The sequence below is a fragment of the Ovis canadensis genome, chromosome 26 (assembly GCF_042477335.2).
Source record: "Ovis canadensis isolate MfBH-ARS-UI-01 breed Bighorn chromosome 26, ARS-UI_OviCan_v2, whole genome shotgun sequence".
NCBI classification, from domain to species: Eukaryota; Metazoa; Chordata; class Mammalia; order Artiodactyla; family Bovidae; genus Ovis; species Ovis canadensis.
This window is the reverse complement of record NC_091270.1, coordinates 35,114,910-35,136,718: the sequence shown is the minus strand read 5'-3', so window position 1 is coordinate 35,136,718 and position 21,809 is coordinate 35,114,910. Positions and strand designations below refer to the sequence as shown.

At 43.7% G+C, this 21,809-nt stretch overlaps 1 protein-coding gene across 1 annotated transcript in view; it reads left to right on the top strand.

Moving 5' to 3' along the window:
• Window positions 1-21,809, top strand: part of PDGFRL (platelet derived growth factor receptor like) — an 83,303-nt gene that overhangs the window by 16,094 nt on the left and 45,400 nt on the right. Inside the window, exon 2 of the mRNA XM_069573339.1 lies at window positions 3,063-3,360. Coding sequence (XP_069429440.1) covers window positions 3,063-3,360 — 298 coding nt within the window. The remainder of the gene's footprint in view (window positions 1-3,062; window positions 3,361-21,809) is intronic.

Here is a 21,809-nt window from a genome sequence, read left to right as displayed (position 1 = left end):
GATAGCACATATTTAAAGGTGTACTAATAATACACTGACCAAATGTTCCTGAATAGCAATACCACACAGGATCTGAGAGGCTTAGAATCAGGCAGATTACATGGGCTGCCTTAATTCTCTGGAATTTACACACAGTTGTTATTTCTAATACCTTGACTTCCTGTTACATGAAAAAGAAAACACCCCAAATCAGAGATCAATACAGAGGTCCCTGACTCTCAGAGGCATAGTGTGGCAACGCCTGCAGGGCACAGATGGCTTGGGCAGCATAATGGTAAGCTTTTATTTTCTGCCTTAAGAAAAAGACAGTGACTTTCACCTATGCAACACTGAGGCTTATGCTTCACAATTGATGTTGCTGCATTAGTGTATTTCTGTGGGTCTAATATGTTCCCAAAGATTACACTTTTCCTTCTGGGAGGTTGTGTAAATGTGTACATGGGTGGCCCTGCCCACCCCCATCTGTCATGAGAATCCTGGGGTAAACATATGTGTAGGGTCTGGAGAAGTCTTGACAAACAGCAGGTTCAACAGCTGGCATTGGGGTGTGCCTTGGAGAAGAAGGCTCAAGGGCACAGCTCTGCTCCCTGGAAAGACAGAGAAAGTGTAGCAGGGTCCATGATCCAGAGGAACGAGAGTAGAGGAAGGATGGGGAATAAGAAGAGACTCGGATCCGGGGTAAGGAGAAGTCGCAAGTGAACCTGGAGTAATGGACGGGACAGTGGGGTTCAGAGCAAGGCAGCTGAGCCCAAGGAAGGCAGAGAGCCGAGGAGCAGATGTTGAGCCCAAGCTCGCAGTGGGGTCAGTTCCAGAGTCTGGGCTGAGCTGAACCAGGAGTGGAGGTCAAAGGGCTCCTGTTACAAAGGGCAGCACACCAAAGAAGCCACGTTCATCATTGCACAGTTGAGTCCATCTCAGCCGAGTTTTTGGTACAAATCATCCCCGGAGTTTCAGATGGTAAAGAATCCGCCTGCAATGCAGGAGACCCGGGTTTGATCCCTGGGTCAGGAAGATCCCCTGGAGGAGGGCATGGCAACCCACTCCAATATTTTTGCCTGGAGAATTCCATGGGCAGAGGAGCCTGGAGGGCTACAGTCCATGGGGTTGCAAAGAGTCGGACACGACTGAGCGACTGGCACTTTGAACCCTTTCATAAGTGCATGGCCCCACGCAGCACTCACCGACTGCACGCTCCCACGTAAGCAGCCCGGATCCAGACAGGGTCCCTCTCCTGGCCCTTCCTGGTCACCCCCATCCCTCCAAGGAAGACCACCAGCTGACTCCCCACCTCAGAGACAGAGATATGAAGTGTCTAAAGAACCAAGTTTCTGATATTTATAAGTCAGGCCACCTGCATTTCTGCCACCCTTTGAGAAACCACGGCCTGTGACCCTGACTCGCTCCCTGGCAGCTACCCCTTCAGGAGGATGTGGTCTCAGCAGGTCCCACCCCTCTCCTGTTTTGTCAACTGCCGGGCCCTCTGGTGTAAGAGCTTGCAGCCCTCGCCTTTTCCATCTCTTGATCCCAATTTGATTCTCTGTACTCTTGACCACCCAAGCCCTTTGTACACCAACGTAGTATTAGATAAAGAAATATGAACATCAAAGAAGGCAAACATTTTTTCTCCTGATTTATCACATTTCCCCATTTTATAAAAATGCCCCATAATTCCCTCAATTAGCCAAGATTTCTGTAGTTGTCTGTTCAAAATATCTACAGACTCTTTATCTACAGGTAGTGAAACAGGAGTCAGGAGACCTGAGTTTTACTCTCACGTTCTGCCACTAATCAGCTTTGTATGATGTGTGTAACTTTTAAGGCCTCCTTTATTATTTTTGAAAATTCTGTAACATAAGAACCTTAAATGATCTCTGAGGATCCTATAAATTTGGACATGTTATAATTCTGTGGACTTACAGCGAGGTCACCTTGGAGCTGATGCAGACAGTGGGGCAAACGAATCACCTAGTCTCATCCTCCTTGCTGGGTAGACACAGCCCATGGCCAGGTGGGCTGGGTGGACAGGTGAGATTTCTGGAACCCAGCATCATTCCAAGGGCAGGCAGCATTGTCTGTAGAGTAGGGGAAAACAGCAGTAAGAAGATGGGCTCCAAACACATTGTTATATTTAAAGTGGATATACCTACTGTAGAGCACCAGGAACTCTGCTTAATGTTATGGGACAGCCTGGATGGGAGGGGAGTTTGGGGGAGATGTGTGGATATGGATATCTGTGGCTGAGTCCCTTTGCTGTCCACCTGAAACTATTACAACATTGTTAATCGCCTATACACCAATACAAAATAAGAAGTTAAAAAAGAAAATGACTCAAAGGTGGTCAGTTCTTATTTACCACCGTTTGCCAGCAATTCTCAACAATGTTGGTGATAAAATACTCCTCCCCCTAATACATTTTGTTGGCTAAGTTCTAAACCATGGGTGCAGTTCCCTTTGAGTTTTAATAATGTATATAATGTGTGCTTTAAAAGAGCACAGGGTTAGTATGTATTTCTTACTAAGCCTTGTATCCTACATGGATACCATCCTAACACACACAGATGCCACTATATGAATTCATTTGGAAGAAAGTTCGTGACGGTTCGAAATTTTCTGAGCGCACTTGGAGTGTGGTCTATGTCTCCGCTCCCTGGAGATGATATATTCCTGAGTTTTAACAGTGGGTTCAAAATGAACAGTGACAGTGCTGAGATGGCAGGGTCCAGAAACAGATCTTGAGAGGCTTTGGGTCTGCCCTTTGGGGGAGCACCTTGGAGGTGGTGAGACTGAGCGTGAGCTGCAGGGGAAAGCTGTTTTGTTGTGAAGTGTGTGTTCATTCATATGTGAAATATTTTGCTGAATTTGAACAAAACCTTTGAAGCTGAAATCTATTTTTACTATTTGATTTAAATCTAAAGGATGAACCAAGAAAATAATGATTATTCCCCTCAAATAACTTTTACATAAGAGGAGAAAGGTATTAAAAGTGATCTGTTCGGGGGGTTGAAGACTCTCAGTATGTTGGCCACCAACACCCACTTGTTCTTTCCTCATGTCTGTACCAGTTACTGGCCAATATCCTCCCAAGAACAAGCGTCCAAAGGAGCCAGGAGAGAACAGGATCAAGCCTACCAACAAAAAGGTGAAGCCCAAAATTCCTAAGATAAAGGACAGGGACTCTGCTGATCCAACGCCAAAGACACAGTCTATAATGACGCAAATGATGGATAAAGGTCGCTTCCAGAAACCCGCTGCTACCCTGAGCCTGATGGCAGGGCAAACTCTGGAGCTTCGATGTAAAGGGAATAAAATCGGATGGAGCTATCCTGCATACCTCGACACCTTCAAGGACACCCGCCTCAGGTAAGCTTTAATTTTTTTAGCAATAGTTAAAACAGACGTAGATTCATTTATTTTCGGCTGCATTGGGTCTTCGCTGCTGTGTGCACGTTTTCTCTAGTTGCCTCGCGTAGGGCTTACTCTCTAGTTGTGTTCGGGATTCCCATGGCTGCGCTTCTCTTGTTGCAGAGCATGTGTTCTGGGGCGCTTGGTCTTCACTAGTCGTGTTGCTTGGAGTTAGTTGCCCCACAGCCTGTGGGATCCTCCCAGAACAGGGATCGAACCTGTGTCTCCTGCATTGGCAGGTGGATCTTAACTACTGGACCACCAGGCCTTTTTATTTTTTCCACATTTTGGGGGTTAGAGATTTGGTTTCATACTCTTGTTTAATATCACATTGTATCAGACATCTACTATTTCATGCTGCTGCTGCTGCTGCTGCTGCTGCTGCTAAGTTGCTTCAGTCGTGTCCGACTCTGTGAGACCCCATAGACAGCCCACCAGGCTCCCCCGTCCTTGGGATTTTCCAGGCAAGAACACTGATTATAAAAACAGAAGCTCAGTGAGCAAAAGCCACTGATTTTATTTCTTCACCCCTTTAAAATTGTTGCAAATTCTACCAACACTGGTTAAACAGTGAACTGTCATAGGAAGCCATATGACAGCTAGTTGAAACTGTGATGTATAGAGGTAGACGTTTAAGAATTCATATTGGAAAAAATAATGGACTCAATGCTTCATGTTATTGTTAAAGTAATTGTGATTAAAAAAAACTGATTAATGGGAGATTGCTATGAGCAATTTGACCAGAGATGAACTGCGTTTGAACATACATTTTCACCGACAATGTAGGAGGGTTCCCTTTTCTCCACACCCACCCCAGTGTTTGTTATTTGTAGACTTTTTTTTTGCCACTTTATTTTTTTAACAGAAGGATAATTGCCTTACAGAATTTTGCAGTTTTCTGTCATACATCAGCATGTTATCTGTAGACATTTTAATGATGGCCATTCTGACCAGTGTGAGGTGGTACCTCATTGTGGCTTTGATTGGTATTAATTATCACTAATTAATAATAATTAGTGATGTTGGGCACCTTTTCATGTGCCTACTGGCCATCTGTATGTCTTCTTGGAGAAATGTCTATTAAGATCTTCTGTCCAGTTTTCGATTGGGTTGTTTGCTTTTTGTTGTTGAGTTGTATGACTTGTTTGTATATTTTGGAGATTAAGCCTTTGTTGGCTGTATAACTTGCAAATATTTTCTCCCATTCCTTAGGTTGTGTTTTCATTTTTTAATGGTTTTCTTTGCAATTTGATTAAATCTTATTTAGTTTTGTTTTTATTTCTGTTGCTTTGGGAGACTGACATTGGTAAACATTGGTATGACTTATATCAGAGAATGTTTTGCCTATGCTCTCATCCAGAAGTGTTATGGTGTCATGTCTTATGTTCAAGTCTTTAAGGCATTTTGAGTTTATTTCTGTGCATGGTGTGAGGGTGTGTTCTAACTTCACTGATGTACATGCAGCTGTTCAACATTCCCAGTACCACCTGAAGAGACTGGGTGTTTTTTTCCCCTCCAATTTTATATTCTTGCCTCCTTTGTCAAGATTAATTCAACTTGGTGTGTGGATTTATTTCTGGGCTCTCTGTTTTGTTTCTTTTATGCATATGTCTGTTTCTGTATCAATATCATATGGTGGTTTTTATTTAAAAAAAATTTAAAATTGGAATGTAATTACATTAATGTGTTAGTTTCTGCTGTAACATGTGAATCAGCTATATCTATACGTACATCCCCTCCCTCTGAGCCTCCCTCCCATCCACGCCCCCACCCCCATCCCATGCTAGGTCACCACACAGCCCCGGGCTCAGCTCCCTGCTCTATACAGAGGCTTCTGGCAGGCTGTCTCTTTTACACACGGCAGTGCTTATGTTAGTGCTACTCTCTGAAGTCTTCCCGCCCTCCCTCCCCCTCTACTCATGTCCACAAGTCTGACCTCTACGTCTGCAGCTCTGTTACTTCCCTGAAAATGGCTTCCCCGGTACCATTTTCCAGATTCCATAAATAGGCATTAGTGTATGACATTTGTGTTTTTCCTGCTGACTTCACTCTGTGTGACAGGCTCTAGATTTATCCATATGACTCCAACGGACTCAATTTCTTTCCTTTTAATAGCGGGATAATATTCTATTGCAGTGTGTACACACCTTCTTTATTCATTCATCTGTTGAGGGACATCCAGGTTATTTCCATGTCCTGGCTATTGTAAACCGGGCTGGAATGAACTTTGGGGTACATGTGTCTTTTTGAGTTAGCGCACTGTTTTGATTACTCTAACTTTGTAGTATTGTCTGAAGTCTGGGAGAGTTGTGCCTCCTGCTTTTCTTTTTTTTTTTTTTAGGATTGCTTTGGCAATTCTGGGTCTTTTATAGTTCCATATAAATTTGGGGATTATTTGTTCTAGTTCTGTGAAAAATTTCATGGGTAATTTGGTAGGGATTGCGTTAAATCTATAGATTGATTTGGGTAGTAGTGCCATTTTAACAATATTCTTCCAATCCAAGAGCATGGGATATTTTCCCATCTCTTTGAATCCTCTTTAATTTCCTTTACTAGTGTTTTAGAGTTCTCCGTGTACAAGTCATTCACCTCTTTGGTCAGATTTATTCTTAGATATTTTATTTTATTTTTTGGTATGATTATTTGAAAATTATTTCTTTGGGGCTGTCTGGGTCTTCGTTGCTGCATGCAGGCTTTCTCTGGCTTTGGTGGGTAGGGGATACTCTGGTTGCGATGTGCGGGCTTCTCCTTGCGTGGCTTCTGTTGTTGTGGAGCAGGGGCTCCAGGCACGCGGGTTTCGGGAGTTGCAGCAGTGGTGGTTCACAGTCCTCAACGCCCTGCAGAATGGGAAGCCTTCCCCCACACGGAGGCAAGCCCAAGCCTACTGCATTGGCAGGCAGCTTTTTAACCACTGGACATTAGGGAAGTCCTGGTATGATTTTTAAAGGTTTTTTTTTTTTTTTTTTTTTTTTTTACGTTCCCTTTCTGATATTTCATTGTTAGTTGCCGGGGTCCAGCCCCGGTGGATCCAGGGAATTCGAAGGGTGGACGGCGTCGGCGTGGAAAGACTTGTTTATTTATTAAAGTAAGATTAAATTAAGAAACTATAGTGTAGTAAGAAGATTAAGTGGAAGAAGAGGGCTGAATAGCTTGGTTTACGCGGAAGGCCAATAAAATTCCAGACAAGGAATTTGCACCATCTACGTTGGGCCACCGGCGCCGCTTGAATATCTAACGGTGCCTCGCCTTAAGCTCCCTTTCGTGCGGGTCTTAACAGCCGGGGCAAGTAAGTAGACCTGGTGAGCCTCCGCGCTCCAGGTGGAAATTCAACCCGAAATTAAAGTAAAGAGCAGAGAGAGGGAAAGAGAGAGGAGAAGAAAGAGAGAGAGAGACAAGGGGGGAGCCAGAGCCCCAAGAAACCAGGCCGGGAGACTAGTTAGAGAAGCTGGTCCAAGAAGCTGGCCCCATCCTTTATTGTTCAGAAGGCCTTTTATACTTTTGATAAAACACAGAGATCAATGGGTAACACAAGATTATGTAGCGTTCGCAGCTCAGGTTCTTTCCATACATCATTTGGTATACAAAAGGTCTCAGGTGATTTACATTATCTTCTGACCAAGAGGCTTGTTAACACTTTTTGGCTCTCTTCCTTAATGAATGTTAATCTTGTTTCCCCTGAAGTGTTTTTCTTTAATCTACATCTCCTTAAAGCATTAACATTAAAGTTACATCTCTATAGAACAAAGGTGCAGTGGGATATAACAAAGAAGGTACTTAACTCAAAGATCTAATGTTGCTAACACAAGGTCTACTACTTGTTTTTCTAACTATATCTACAACTAAAGGATGTGAAAATTTGGCAGCAAATATTGACTTAACAAATGAAACCTTTAATCAGTCCTATTCTAAAGATTTTGACTCCTCGGAAGCTCCTACATTCCTAGGATGTTTTAAGCTTCCTGTGCCTCCTGCGGTCAGGAGGCCTCAAACAATCACACGCGCAGCTGTACGAGTCCTGCAGGCAGGCTAGAAAGCCATCAGAGGGTTTTTTGGATTGAAACACTCTTTCAAATGCAGAAGACTAAAGCCCTGAATTGACTTTTTCCAGAAAATGTCAGAAGAGTGGAAAAGCAGAGCACAAAAGCCGGCAGATTTTTGTTGGGGTACATGCTTAGGAATTTCCAGAGGGGTCCCTGAAGTCTGAGCACGCCTTGCGTATGTCAGCTTCCTTCCTCATGACCTTGTCACGGGCGGGATTCCTCACACTGGCTCCCGGCAGTTAGTATAAAGAAATGCAATGGATTCTGAATAGTAATCTTGTATCCTGCTGCTTTGCTGAATTCATTTATTAGATCTAGCAGTTTTTGTGTGGAGTCCTTAGGGTTTTCTATACTTAGTATCATGCCGTCTGAATATACTGACAGTGTTACCTCTTTCCTTTCCAATTTGGACACCTTTTATTTCTTTTCTTTTTTTGGTCTGATTGCTGTGGCTATGACTTCCAATACTGTGTTGAATAGAACTGGTGAGAATGGGCATCCTTGTCTTGTTCCAGATTTTAGCCAGAAGGCTTTCAGCTTTTCACCATTGAGTATTATATTGGTTGTGAGTGTGTCATAAAAGGCTGTTACTATGTTGAGGTATGTCCCTTCTATACCCACTTTGGTAAGAACTTCTATCATGAATGGATGTTGAATTTTGTCAGGCTTTTTCTATATCTATTGAGATGATCATGTGGGTTTTTTACTTTGCTTTTGTTAATCTGGTATATTACATTGATTAATTTGCATGTATTGAAGGCAATGCCAAAGAATGCTCAAACTACCGCACAGTTGCACTCATCTCACACGCTAGTAAAGTAATGCTCAAAATTCTCTAAGCCAGGCTTCAGCAATACATGAACCATGAACTTCCTGATGTTCAAGCTGGTTTTAGAAAAGGCAGAGGAACCAGAGATCAAATTGCCAACATCTGCTGGATCATGGAAAAAGCAAGAGAGTTCCAGAAAAACATCTATTTCTGCTTTCTTGACTATGCCAAAGCCTTTGACTGTGTGGGTCACAATAAACTGTGGAAAATTCTGAAAGATGTGGGAATACCAGACCACCTGACCTGCCTCTTGAGAAACCTGTATGCAGGTCAGGAAGCAACAGTTAGAACTGGACATGGAACAACAGACTGGTTCCAAACAGGAAAAGGATGTATATTGTCAAGGCTGTATATTGTCACCCTGCTTATTTAACTTATATGCAGAGTACATCATGAGAAATGCTGGGCTGAAAGAAACACAAGCTGGAATCTAGATTGCCGGGAGAAATATCAATCACCTCAGATATGCAGATGACACCACCCTTATGGCAGAAAGTGAAGAGGAACTAAAAAGCCTCTTGATGAAAGTGAAAGAGGAGAGTGAAAAAGCTGGCTTAAAGCTTAACATTCAGAAAACGAAGACCATGGCATCTGGTCCCATCACTTCATGGGAAATAGATGGGGAAACAGTGGAAACAGTGTCAGACTTTATTTTTGGGGGCTCCAAAATCACTGCAGATGGTGACTGCAGCCATGAAATTAAAAGACGCTTACTCCTTGGAAGAAAAGTTATGACCAACCTAGATAGCATATTCAAAAGCAGAGACATTACTTTGCCGACTAAGGTCCGTCTAGTCCAGGCTATGGTTTTTCCAGTGATCATGTATGGATGTGAGAGTTGGACTGTGAAGAAGGCTGAGCACTGAAGAATTGATGCTTTTGAACTGTGGTGCTGGAGAAGACTCTTGAGAATCCCTTGGACTGCAAGGAGATCCAACCATTCCATTCTGAAGGAGATCAGCCCTGGGATTTCTTTGGAAGGAATGATGCTAAAGCTGAAACTCCAATATTTTGGCTACCTCATGCGAAGAGTTGACTCATTGGAAAAGACTCTGATGCTGGGAGGGATTGGGGGCAGGAGGAGAAGGGGACGACCGAGGATGAGATGGCTGGATGGCATCACCGACTCAATGGACGTGAGTCTGAGTGAACTCCGGGAGATGGTGATGGACAGGGAGGCCTGGCGTGCTGCGATTCATAGGGTCGCAAAGAGCTGGACACGACTGAGCGACTGAACTGAACTGATTGAACCATCCTTATGAACTTGGGATGAATCCCACTTGGTCATTGACAGGGCCTGCGTGGGGGCTCATAGTTGAAATGGCTCGTTATGTTGAATAAAGTAACAGTGACCCTTGCAACTGACCAAACTGCCCAAATGGCATTCTGTTTTCCTGCTGGCACCTACCTTCTCAAGGCTATGTGACCACCAGATTTTATACCTCCAGCTACGTGACCACAGGACTCAGCTACAGGCTAAAAATTAACCATCCCTTCAGAGAATTTTTCACTGGTGGGGTATAAGAAAGACCCTGTCAGAAAGGGAGGACACTGGTTCTTTTCAAGGGCCAGTCACCCTCTCATTTTCCCTCTAAGAAATTCCTTTTCTTGCCTGACTGCCCAGCTCATTCTCTTTGTCTCTGCACTCACCTTACAGTCATGGTGTATGATATTTTTATATGTTGTGGAATTTGGTTTGCTGATATTTTGTTGAGAATTTTTGCAACTATATTCATCAAGGTATTGACCATCATTTTCTGTTTTGGTGGTATCTTTATCAGGGTGATAGTGGCTTCATAGAATGTTTTTGGGAGTGTTCCCTCCTCTTCCGTCTTTTAGAAGAGTTTGAGAAGAATCAATGTAAGTTCTTTGTATCCCTGGTAGAATTCACCTGTAAAGCCATCTGTTCCTGGACTTTTGTTTATAGGGAATTATTTTTAAAATATTACAGATGCTATTTTACTTCTAGTGATCGACCTGTTCAAATTATCTATTTCTTCTTGGTTTAATTTTGGTAAGCTGTATGTTTCTAAAAAGTTTTTTCATTTCCTCTGGGTTGTCAAATTTGTTCACAGTATGTTCTTATTGTTTTTCTGTTTCTGCACTATCAGTTGAGATTTCTCCATTTTCCTTTTGCTTATTTAGGTCACTCTCTTTTCTTCTTGGTGGGTCTGATCACAGATCTGTCCATTGTGTTTATTTACCCTCTCAAAGAACCAGCTCTTGGTTTAATTGATTTTTTTCTACTGTTTTTAAATCTCTGTTTTCTTTATTTCCTCCCTAATCTTTATTATTTCTTTCCTTCTGTTGACTTTAGGTTTTGGTTATCTTTCTTTTTCTAGCCCTTTCCAGTGGTAGGTTAGGTTGTTGGGGATTTCTCCCGTGAAGACCTGCATCACTATGAACGTCCCTCTAACAATTCCTTTTATTGCATCCGTAGATTTGGAGTGGTATGTCTTCATTGTTTGTCTCAGGGTATTTTTTAAATTTCCTTTTTTATTTCCTCATTGACCCACTGGTTTTGTAGTAGCATGTTGGTTAGTCTCCATGTGATCATTTTTTCTAGTTTCCTTTCCTGTGGTTGATTTCTAGTTCCATGCTGTTGTGGTCAGAGGAGATGCTTGGAATAGTTCACTTTCTTAGGAGCCATAAGTGTGTCCTCTTGACATCTCTGGTGTCACTACCCCAGTCCCAGGCACGTTACCCTTCATCACCACCAGTCCTACAGGAACCACACCCAGGCTGGTCCTCTGCCTTCCTCCTCACTGCACCTAGAGTGATGCTTAAAAAAGGCACGTCTAATTGTGACAATCCCCTGCTTAACACTCAGTGGGCCTCCACTGGGGAAGAAGTTCAGCATCCTCACAGGACTCTTTGAGACCCTCCCTGATCCACCCCACCCCACCCCCGTCTCTAGATTAGTGTCTTTGCTTTCATTGGTCCAAGTTCCTATGACGTGGTCAAATGCAGCAATCTCTGGGAGGCTAAAACTTGCTGCTTTCATGTCTGGACCACTCATGGCCCCTCTTCACCTGGCTGATCTCCTCCGGGAAGTTCATGTCAGGCCTCCCTGGGTTTGCGTACTCATGGCCCCGATGCATCCTTTTGTTTGGAATACTCGTCACACTTTTATCTTTTTTTTTTTTTTTTTAAATCTGTGTTTTTCACTGGGACTTAGCTGCATGCTTTGCATTTAGCTTTATCTATTGAATAATTGAATGACAATCTTTCCCTTTTTTTCACACACATATCTTGGAGAATAAATAATGTATGTGTATAAGAAATATCTCTCCATCTGGCTAACCTCTTGGACTAAGTCATCCTTCACATTTTATCCTGAAGATACCCTCTGGCTTCATGTGGTATGACCATGTAGAGTTTTTCCTGAAAGATTATTGGGTTAGACAAGGAGTGGAGGGTGAGAGAATGAGATCGTTTTTCTCATTTTAATTTCCACAATTGACATGTGTGTGTGTGTTGCTTGGAACAGATTTGACAAGATTTACTGTATGTATGTATGTATGAGTTCAATCACTCAGTTGTGTCTGAGTCTTTGTGACCCTATGGACTGTAGCCTGCCAGGCTCCTCTGTCCATGGGATTTCCCAGGTAAGAATCCTGGAGTGGGTTGCCATTTCCTTCTTCAAGGGATTTTCCCAACCCAGGAAGTGAACCTACGTCTCTTGCATCTCCTGCATTGGCAGGTGGATTCTTTACCACTGCACCACCTGGGAAGCCAAGATTTACTACCATATAACTTTTAAATGACTCAATTTACCAAAGTCAAACTTACACACTTTTTAAAAAAACCAGAATTGAGCTAATTTAAATTTTTCTGAACAGCTAGGCTTTGACTTACACAAACTATCCTAAACCTCAATAATTTAGTTCTTGAATATTTCATGTTTCCTAAGAGTATTTTCAAAGTTATATTAGCCAAAATGTGTTTGAAAACATTTTAAGGACTCAAAGTGAAGTAAATATGAATCTAAATCAAAGAGAACTATCCTGGAGCTGAAAAAAATCAAGTTTGACTTCACATTAAATAGGATTTATTCAAAGCACAGTTAGGGCTTTATGAGAAAGTAAAGACAGATGTGGGCCCCCAAGGACTTTATGGAAAAATGTGAAAAATGTGAAAAACATTGAGTCAGAACTCTGTATCAAACAACAAAATCATGATTTATTTGACACCAGAGATTCATCTAATCAGCTCTTGACATCTTTCCTGGGACATCGTGCCTGGATAGAGAGGTATTCAACCTGTGTTTTCTTTCCCTGTGGAGTGAGCTCTTTCTGGCTCTGTGAAAGCCTGGTCATTTTAACCAATTGGGTGGCTTTCTGGAACCAAGTTTGCAGGCTACCACATTTGCCCTCATTGAATCTTCTGACCAGAAGAGGGAGATTGTTATGAAAACAGATCGGGCTGAGGCACAGCTGAATTAGAATCCCACCTTTCCCACTAACCTGCAAAGTGATCTTTGATCAATAATTTCCCTAGAACTCAGTTTCCTTATCTGGAATGTAGAAATAATATTGTGTGTGTGTGTGTGTGTCCAACTCTTTGCGACCCTATGACCGTAGCCCACCAGGCTTCTCTGTCCATGGGATTCTCTAGGCAAGATTACTGGAGTGGGTTGCCATGCCCTCCTCCAGCGGATCTTCCCGACCTGGGGATTGAACCCACGTCTCTTGTGGCTCCTGCATTGGCAGGAGGATTCTTTACCACTAGCGCTACCTGAGAAGCCCTGGGGAAATAATACTATCCTTTGTAAATGCTGCCTGCGTGCTAAGTCGCTTCAGTGGTGTCCAACTGTTAGTGATCCCATGAACTGTAGCCCACTGGGCTCCTTTGTCCATGGGGATTCGCCAGGACAGAATATTGAAGTGGGTTGCCATGCCCTCCTCCAGGGGATCTTCCCAACCCAGGAATCAAATCTGTGGCTCTTGTGTCTCCTGCATCGGCAGGTGGGTTCTTTACCACTAGCGCCACCTGTGAAAACCAAATGCTGCCTGGCCCAATGGTAAATGTTCAGTAAGTTGTACCTAATTGTTACTAGGCAACACGTATTTCTCATGTACAATAATCCAAGTGATCTTTTGGAAAAGTTCATTCTGACCAGGAGTAGCACAAGTCAGGGAACTGTGCGCCACTGATGTGGCTTCTGATACGGAGGATCCAGGGAAGTTTCCACATGCCTTTCCCACTTTGATTTAATTGAGCAATTCTTCGAAATCTGAGCCTGTGTCCCTCTTCCCCTGTGAAATCCTAAGCCCGCTGAGGGTAAATCCTACATCTGATGGGTTCATCCTCAGATTCCAGACACCTTGAAGAGTGCCTGACATACACCAGAAGTCAGGAGACAGTGTTTGGGTTCCCCGGGGGTTTAGTGGTCATGTCGGAATTCAGTTTGCAATCACGCATTCACTGCACGTTTTAAGATCGTTACACTTAGTGCCAATGTGTGCTCTCTATGTTGCTGGGGAGGGAACCACAAAATGTGAATGTTATTTTATGTCACAGAGGCCGAGCCACTGGGATCCAGCCCCGTGACCCTAGAAGCCAGGAGTCAGGTGACCTTCTCTTATCTCCCTGCTTTTTATCCACCTGCCCCCTCCGTCTCCGCTTCTCTCTTCATCTTAGGTTCCAGAGCCCGTCTTTTCTACTAAACACTTGAGCACGTCCCTAGTAAGTTATTTCGCCCTCTGTTTTTCTTTCATCCCCACTCGGAAATTTCCAACCCCAGATGAACCTGTTCACCTCCCTCCCCTCGCTGGCGCGTGAACCCTGAGCACAGCTGGAGGAAACGGCACAGCTGGCCCCACGGGTGCTGTTAGTCTGCGGTCACGTCCCCAGCCCGACAGAGCTGCGTCTGCTTCTCTAGAGAGCTCACGATTTCTCTCTTCTTAAACCTCTGATCTTCCCCTTCTCCCTCACCCTCCGCTAGTGCAACTCTCACCCAGGGCCCTGAGAAACTGGAGCCCTAGACTTGCCTCCCTGTGCTCATCACTCTTTCCCCTTCCCTGCTCCTACGATTTTAGTGGAGCGGGGATCTCTCCTCTTGACCAAGGCTGAAGCTCCCCCTGAGACCTGGATCTCACCCTTACAAACCTGCTCAGGAGCCTTAAGACAGTTACTGCCTCCTATTCTGAGTCTTCAATCCCCCCCTACCCCAGCCCCGCACTCCTAGAAGAGGTCCTTTCTGTAAGTTTCCATATGAAGAAGCCCTACTTTGGCCCTCATGTACCCTCTGGCCAACCCCCTCTATCCTTTTCTTTCTTTTTAAATTTTTAATTGAAGGATAATTGCTTTGTAGTATTGTGTTGGTTTCTGCCAAACGTCAACATGAATCAGTCACGCGTACACATATGTCCCCTTCCTCCCACCTCCCTCCCCACCCCACCCCTCTAGGTTGGTACAGAGCCTGGGGTTGAGTTCCCTGAGTCATACAGCAAATTCCCATTGGCTGTCTTTTTTACATACATCCCACCGTCTCCCCCCGCATCGTGTCCATAAGTCTGTTCTGTATATTTGTTTCTCCATTTCTGCCCTAATAATTTCTTCAGTATCATCTTTCTAAATTCCATATATATGCATTAGTATATGATACCTGTTTTTCTCTTTCTGACTTTACTCTGTATAATAGGCTCTGGGTTCATCCACCTCATTAGAACTCAAATGCATTCCTGTTTATGGCTGAGTCCATTATATATGTACCACAGCCTCTTTATCTATCCATCCTTTGATGGACATCTAGGTTGCTTCCATGTTCTAGCTATTGTAAATAGCGGTGCAGTGAACACTGGGATGTATGTGTCTTTTTCGATTTTGATTTCCTCAGGGTATATGTCTAGGACTGGGATTGCTGGGTCAGATGGTGGTTTTATTCCTAGTTTTTTAAGGAATCTCTATACCATCTTCCATAGTAGCTGTATCAATTTACATTTCCACCAACAGTGCAAAAAGGTTCCCTTTTCTCCACACCCTCTCCAGCATTTATTGTTTGTAAACTTTTTGATGATGGGCACTCTGATCTGTGGGAGGTGATATCTCATTGTAGTCTTGATTTGCATTTCTCTAATAATGATTGATGTTGAGCATCTTTTCATATGTTTATTAGTCATCTGCATGTCTTCTTTGGAGAAATGTCTGTCCAGGTCTTTTTCCCATTTTGTGACTGGGTTGTTTGTTTTTCTGGGATTGACTTGTATGAGCTGCTTGTATATTTTGGAAATTAATCCTTTGTCAGGTTTTTCATTTGCTATTATTTTCTCTCATTCTGAGGGTTGTCTTTTCACCTTACTTACAGTTTCCTTTGCTGTGCAAAAGCTTTTATGTTTAATTAGGCCCCACTTGTTTATTTTTGCTTTTATTTCCCTTACTCTAGGAGGTGGGTCATAGAGGATCTTGCTGTGATTTATGTCATAGAGTGTTCTTCCTATGTTTTCCTCTGAGAGTTTTACAGTTTCTGGTCTTACATTTAGGTTTTTAACCCATGTTGAGTTCATCTTTGTATATGGTGTTGGGAAATATTCTAATTTCATTCTTTTATATGTAGCTGTCCAGTTTCCCCAGCACTACTTCTTGAAGAGGCTGTCTTTGCCCCATTGTATATTCTTGCTTCCTTTGTCAAAAATAAAATACCCATAGGTGTGTGAGTTTATCTCTGGATTTTCTTTTTCTTTTTCTTTCTTTTATAAAAAAATTTTTTATTGAAGTATAATTGATTTGCAGTGTTGTGTTAGTTTCTGCTGTACCTTTTCATATTTCTACTCTTTTTAGATTCTTTTCCCATACAGGTCATTACGGAGTATTGAACTGAGGTCCCTGTGCTATACAGCAGGTCTTTATTAGTTATCTATTTTAAATGTAGTAGTGTGTATATTTCAATCCCAGTCTCCCAATTTATCATTTCTTCCCTTCCCCCCACTGCCTAGGTAACCACAGGATCATTTTCTACATTTGTGACTCTTTTGCTATTTTGTAAATAAGTTCATTTGTACCCCGTTTTTTAGATTCCGCGTATAAGTGGTAAAATATGATAGTTGTCTGTGTCTGACTTACTTCACTCAGTATGACATTCTCTAGGTCCATTCGTTTGGAAAACTCAGCAGTGGCCACAGGACTGGAAAAGGTCAGTTTTCATTCCAATCCCAAAGAAAGGCAATGCCAAAGAATGCTCAGACTACCACACAATTGCACTCATCTCACACGCTAGTCTCTAAGCCAGGCTTCAGGAATACGTGAACTGTGAACTTCCAGACGTTCATGCCGGTTTTCAAAAAGGCAGAGGAACCAGAAATCAAATTGCCAACATCCGCTGGATCATCAAAAAAGCAAGAGAGTTCCAGAAAAACATCTACTTCTGCTTTATTGACTATGCCAAAGCCTTTGACTGTGTGGGTCACGATAAACTGTGGAAAGTTCTGAAAGAGATGGGAATACCAGACCACCTGACCTGCCTCTTGAGAAACCTATATGCAGGTCAGGAAGCAACCATTAGAACTGGACATGGAACAACAGACTGGCTCCAAATAGGAAAAGGAGTACGTCAAGGCTGTATATCGTCACCCTGCTTATTTAACTTCTATGCAGGGTACATCATGAGAAACGCTGGGCTGGAAGAAGCACAAGCTGGAATCCAGATTGCCGGGAGAAATATCAGTAACCTTAGATATGCAGATGACACCACCCTTATGGCAGAAAGTGAAGAGGAACTAAAAAGCCTCTTGATGAAAGTGAAAGAGAAGAGTGAAGAAGTTGGCCTAAAGCTCAACATTTAGAAAACTAAGATGATGGCATCTGGTCCCATCACTTCATGGCAAATAGGTGGGGAAACAGTAGAAACAGTGTCAGACTTTATTTTTGGGGGCTCCAAAATCACTGCAGATGGTGATTGTAGCCATGAAATTAAAAGACACTTATTCCTTGGAAGGAAAGTTATGATCAACCTAGATAGCATATTTAAAAGCAGAGACATTAGTTTGCCAACAAAGGTCATCTAGTCAAGGCTATGGTTTTTCCTGTGGTCATGTATGGATGTGAGAGTTGGACTGTGAAGAAAGCTGAGCGCTGAAGAATTGATGCTTTTGAACTGTGATGTTGGAGTCAAGACTCTTGAGAGTCTCTTGAACTGCAAGGAGATCCAACCAGTCCATTCTAAGGGAGATCAGTCCTGGTTGTTCACTGGAAGGACTGATGCTAAAGCTGAAACTCCAATACTTTGGCCACCTCATGTGAAGAGTTGACTCATTGGAAAAGACTCTGATGCTGGGAGGGATTGGGGGCAGGAGGAGAAGGGGACGACCGAGGATGAGATGGCTGGATGGCATCACCGACTCGACGGACATGAGTTTGAGTAAACTCTGGGAGATGGTGATGGACAGGGAGGGCTGACGTGCTGCGATTCATGGGGTCGCAAAGAGTCGGGCACGACTGAGCGACTGAACTGAACTGAACTGAACTGAGGTCCATTCATGTTGCTACAAATGGCAATTTTTTTGTCCTTTTCATTGCTAATATTCCATTGTGTGTATGTGTGTGTGTGTGTGTATATATATTTAATAATTCTACATCTTTATCCATTTCTCTGTTGATGGGCACTTAAGTTGCTTTCAGGTCTTGGGTATTTTAAATAGTGCTGCTGTGAACATTGGAGTATATGTATCTTTTTGAATTATGGTTTTCTCTGAGCATATGTCCAGGAATGGGACTGTTGGATCATATGGTAGCTCTATTTTTAGTTTTTTAAGGAGCCTCCATACTGTTTTCCATAGCAGCTATATCAGTTTACATTCCCACCAGCAGTGTAGGAGGGTTCCCTTTTCTCCACCCCTTCTCCAGCATTTGTTTGTAGATTTTTTTGAGGAAGGCCCTTCTGACTGCTTTGAGGTGACACCTCATTGTAGTTTGGATTTGCGTCTCTAACAAATGATGGTTTTGAGCACCTTTCCATGTGCTTTTTGATCATCGGTATGTCTTCTTTGGAGAAGTGTCTATTTAGGTCTTCCCCCATTTTTGATTAGGTTGTTTGCCTTTTTTGTTACTGAACTGCATCCTCTCTCTCGTTCAGTCTCCACGTGTCTGGCCCCCAGCCCCAGTCAGCAGAGGAGAACACGCTCCTCTTGGCTCTCTCAGCATCATATTCTGCCCATCTGGTTTCACCTTGAGGACCCCTTTCTGCAGTTTCCTTCTCCATCTCTACATCCTCTATACACCCAGACACCTGATGTTGGTCCTGCACCTCTTTTCACCACCTGTGGCCAGAAGCCCCCTCCCCCTGCCATTTATCACATATTAGATTAAATGTTTCTTCTCAGCTCTGGGTCCCCAGCTGCCTGCTCACCTGCCTAGATCTTCCCTCAGCCTTTCTGAAACATAACCATCTAACACTGAGCTCATGATCTTGCTCCACCCCGGGTCATCCTCCTGTGTCCCTTCGGTTCAGTGAGCGGCACTAATTCCATCCGGCTGCCCTTGACCAGAGGCCTGGGAATGACCTTGGGCTCCTCCCTCGTACTTCCACATCCAGTCAGCTCCCGTGCCCTAATGATGCTCCTGTTTCCTTATCTTTGGAATTTCCCCCACTTCCTCTCAACCCAGTGGCAGGGCCCCAAAGTCTCTCACTTAGAGGAGTCATCACACAACTGACCTCTGTGGCCCCAGTCTTGACCCTGAGAAGGTCTTCTACAGAAGCACATCGGCCATGTTGCCTTCCTGCTTCAAGCCCTTCAGGAGGGCAGTTATGTTGCTCTCGGAATTGAGTTGAAGCTACTAACACGCCCACAAGCCTGTGCCTACTCTGGCCCCTGCGATCCGTTCTGCGTCCCTCCCCTTTCACATCACTCTCTTGTTGCCCACACATCAGGCTCCATGGACTGTCTCTGATCCCCAGAGGTGCCCGAGGCCTTGGCTCATTTGGGTCCTCCTGCGTGTACTTCACACACAGGAGTAGCTGCTCACTGTCCTGCAGATCCAGGCGGGCCGCTTCCCCAGGGAGCCCTCCTTGCTCTCAGCCCCCACCGTCACTGAGGCCTCAGTTACACGTCCTCCCCGGAGCCCTTTCCACCCACGATGCTATTACTGCTTCCCTGATCATATGCTGTGTGTGTCCCTCGCTAGGCTGTTAGCTCGGCAGAGATGGTGTCTGATCACTGATCACCCGCTGGTGCTTCCCCTGCACCCACTTCAGGGCCTGGTACCCTGTAGTACATCCAAGAGCACTTCAGCGGGAGAATGGTTCGGGGGAGCTGAGCCCAGCGTGCGTGTAAAGTCAGGCCCCCGTGGCCGTGAGACCTGTGACTCTTGGGAACAAGTCCACTGAACTTTAGAACCAGAAGGGACTTCAGTGGTGATCATGCTTGAGCCTCTCTTTGTTACAGATAAGGAAACTGTCCATCTGAGATGATAACGGCTGGTCCAGGGACAAGGTGGTGGGTGGCAGCCTGAGTCTAAACCCTGGCCTCTCGGTTCTCAGCATACAGCTGCTGCTGCAGTCAAGTGCGCCAGGTGGGAGGCATCTGGACCAGAGGGTACTCTGAATGAGGTTGTAGCTTCACAGAACATAGATTTGTTGTCTACTTTTCTTTTCCTCCCTCTCTCCCCCACCTTCCTCTTTTAAAAAAAATCTATTTGGATAAATAAAGTTAATAAAGTTAAGATTCAAAACAGAAGTGGAAAGGATATACTTTTCCAGACTGTTGCAGGGATGGCTTCGAATTGAGTGTAGTTGAAATTTCACACTGATTTAGGATAACTCTTTGGATATCAGAAAGTTAAAGCATTATCCTGGGATGTTTAGGAAGAGAACTCTGTCAGAGGACCATAAATGATGTCTCCTCCTAAAAGGTGGACTTTGACCATCCCAGAGGATGGAGCCAAGCATCTCTCCTGAGAGGCTTCCTTCAGATCGGCAAACGCAAGTCATTATAATGGCCACTAGATGGCAGCATTGAGCTGTGCTGCAACTGTCTTCCTTTCCCAGTAAAAGAGACACTTCTAATGAGGGATTTGTTGTTCAGTCGCTCAATCCTGACTATTTGCGACCCAATGGACTGCAGCACGCCAGGCCTCCCTGTCCATCACTGACTCCCAGAGCTTGCTCAAACTCATGTCCATTGAGTCGAACCATCTCATCCTCTGTCGTCCTCTTCTCCTCCTGCCTTCAATCTTTCCCAGCGTTGGGCTCTTTCCCAATGAGTCAGCTCTTTGAATCAGGTGGCCAAAGGATTGGAGCTTCAGCATCAGTCCTTCCAATGAATATTTAGGACTTATTTCCTTTAATATGTACTGATTGGATCTCCTTGCAGTCCAAGGGACTCTCAAGAGTCTTCTCCAGCACCACAGTTCAAAAGCATCAGTTCTTCAGCACTCGGCCTTCTTTAATGGTCCAACTCTCATATCCATACATGACTACTGGAAAAACCATAGCTTTGACTCAACAGACCTTTGTTGGCAAAGTAGTGTTTCTGCTTTTTAATACGCTGCTAGGTTTGTCATAGCTTTTATTGCAAGGAGCAAGTGTCTTTTAATTTTATGGCTGCATTCACTGTCTGCAGTGATTTTGGAGCCTAAGAAAATAAAGTCTTTCACTGTTTCCCTTGTTTCCCCATCTATATGCCATGAAATGATGGGACGGGATGCCATGGTCTAATGAGGGATTAGGTGAAATAATTGTACTCTTTGTGCCTTCACACAAGTTCTCTCATCCTTTCAGGCAATTCAGCGGTCACAGTTTCAAGTTCTATGTTAATCAGTAAAGAATTCAATTTTCCAACAAGCAAAAAGGGGTGGGCATTTTAAATATAAACTCACACCACATAAGTTCATTGACAACTCTGAGTCCTTCTGAGTGAGGAATGTGCCGAAGAGTCTGTGTGTCCAGGCGCTGAAGCCAATTCAGACTTGAGTTTCTGACTCAGTCGATCCCAGCCGCTCAGATCTCCACTGTTCTTTTGAGATCAGAAGCAGCAAAGATATTTTTTGACAATAGTTGCTCTGTTTCCTGATTCCTCGTCCTTACCCATTTCCAGCTCTCCTGCTTTCCATGCACCTTCCCACCTCTCCCTTTCTTAATTTTGTTCCTCCCTTCCAACAAGGATTATTTTTTTGCATCTGTGGTGTTTAAGGTCCTGTGCTAGGCAGACACTAGAGGTATGATGGTGAGCAAGATAAACAACCTGTATACTCGCACAGCTTTTAGTCTTAAAAGATGACAGACTGTTAAAAAAACAATTTTACTTTTTTTGCATTGTCTTTTTTAAATTGAAGTATAGTTGATTTACAATGTTGTATTTGTTTCTGCTGTAAAGCAAAGTGATTCAGATATATATGTACACACACACACACACACACACACACACACATCCTTTTTTTTATATTTTCCATGATGGTTTATCACAGGATATTGAATATAGTCCTTTGTACTATTCAGTAGGACCTTGCTGTTTATCCATTCTCTACATAATAGTTTGCATCTGCTAATCTCAAACTTAAAAACCAAGTTTAACATACAGCTGTGTGAATGCCTTGCCTGCAGA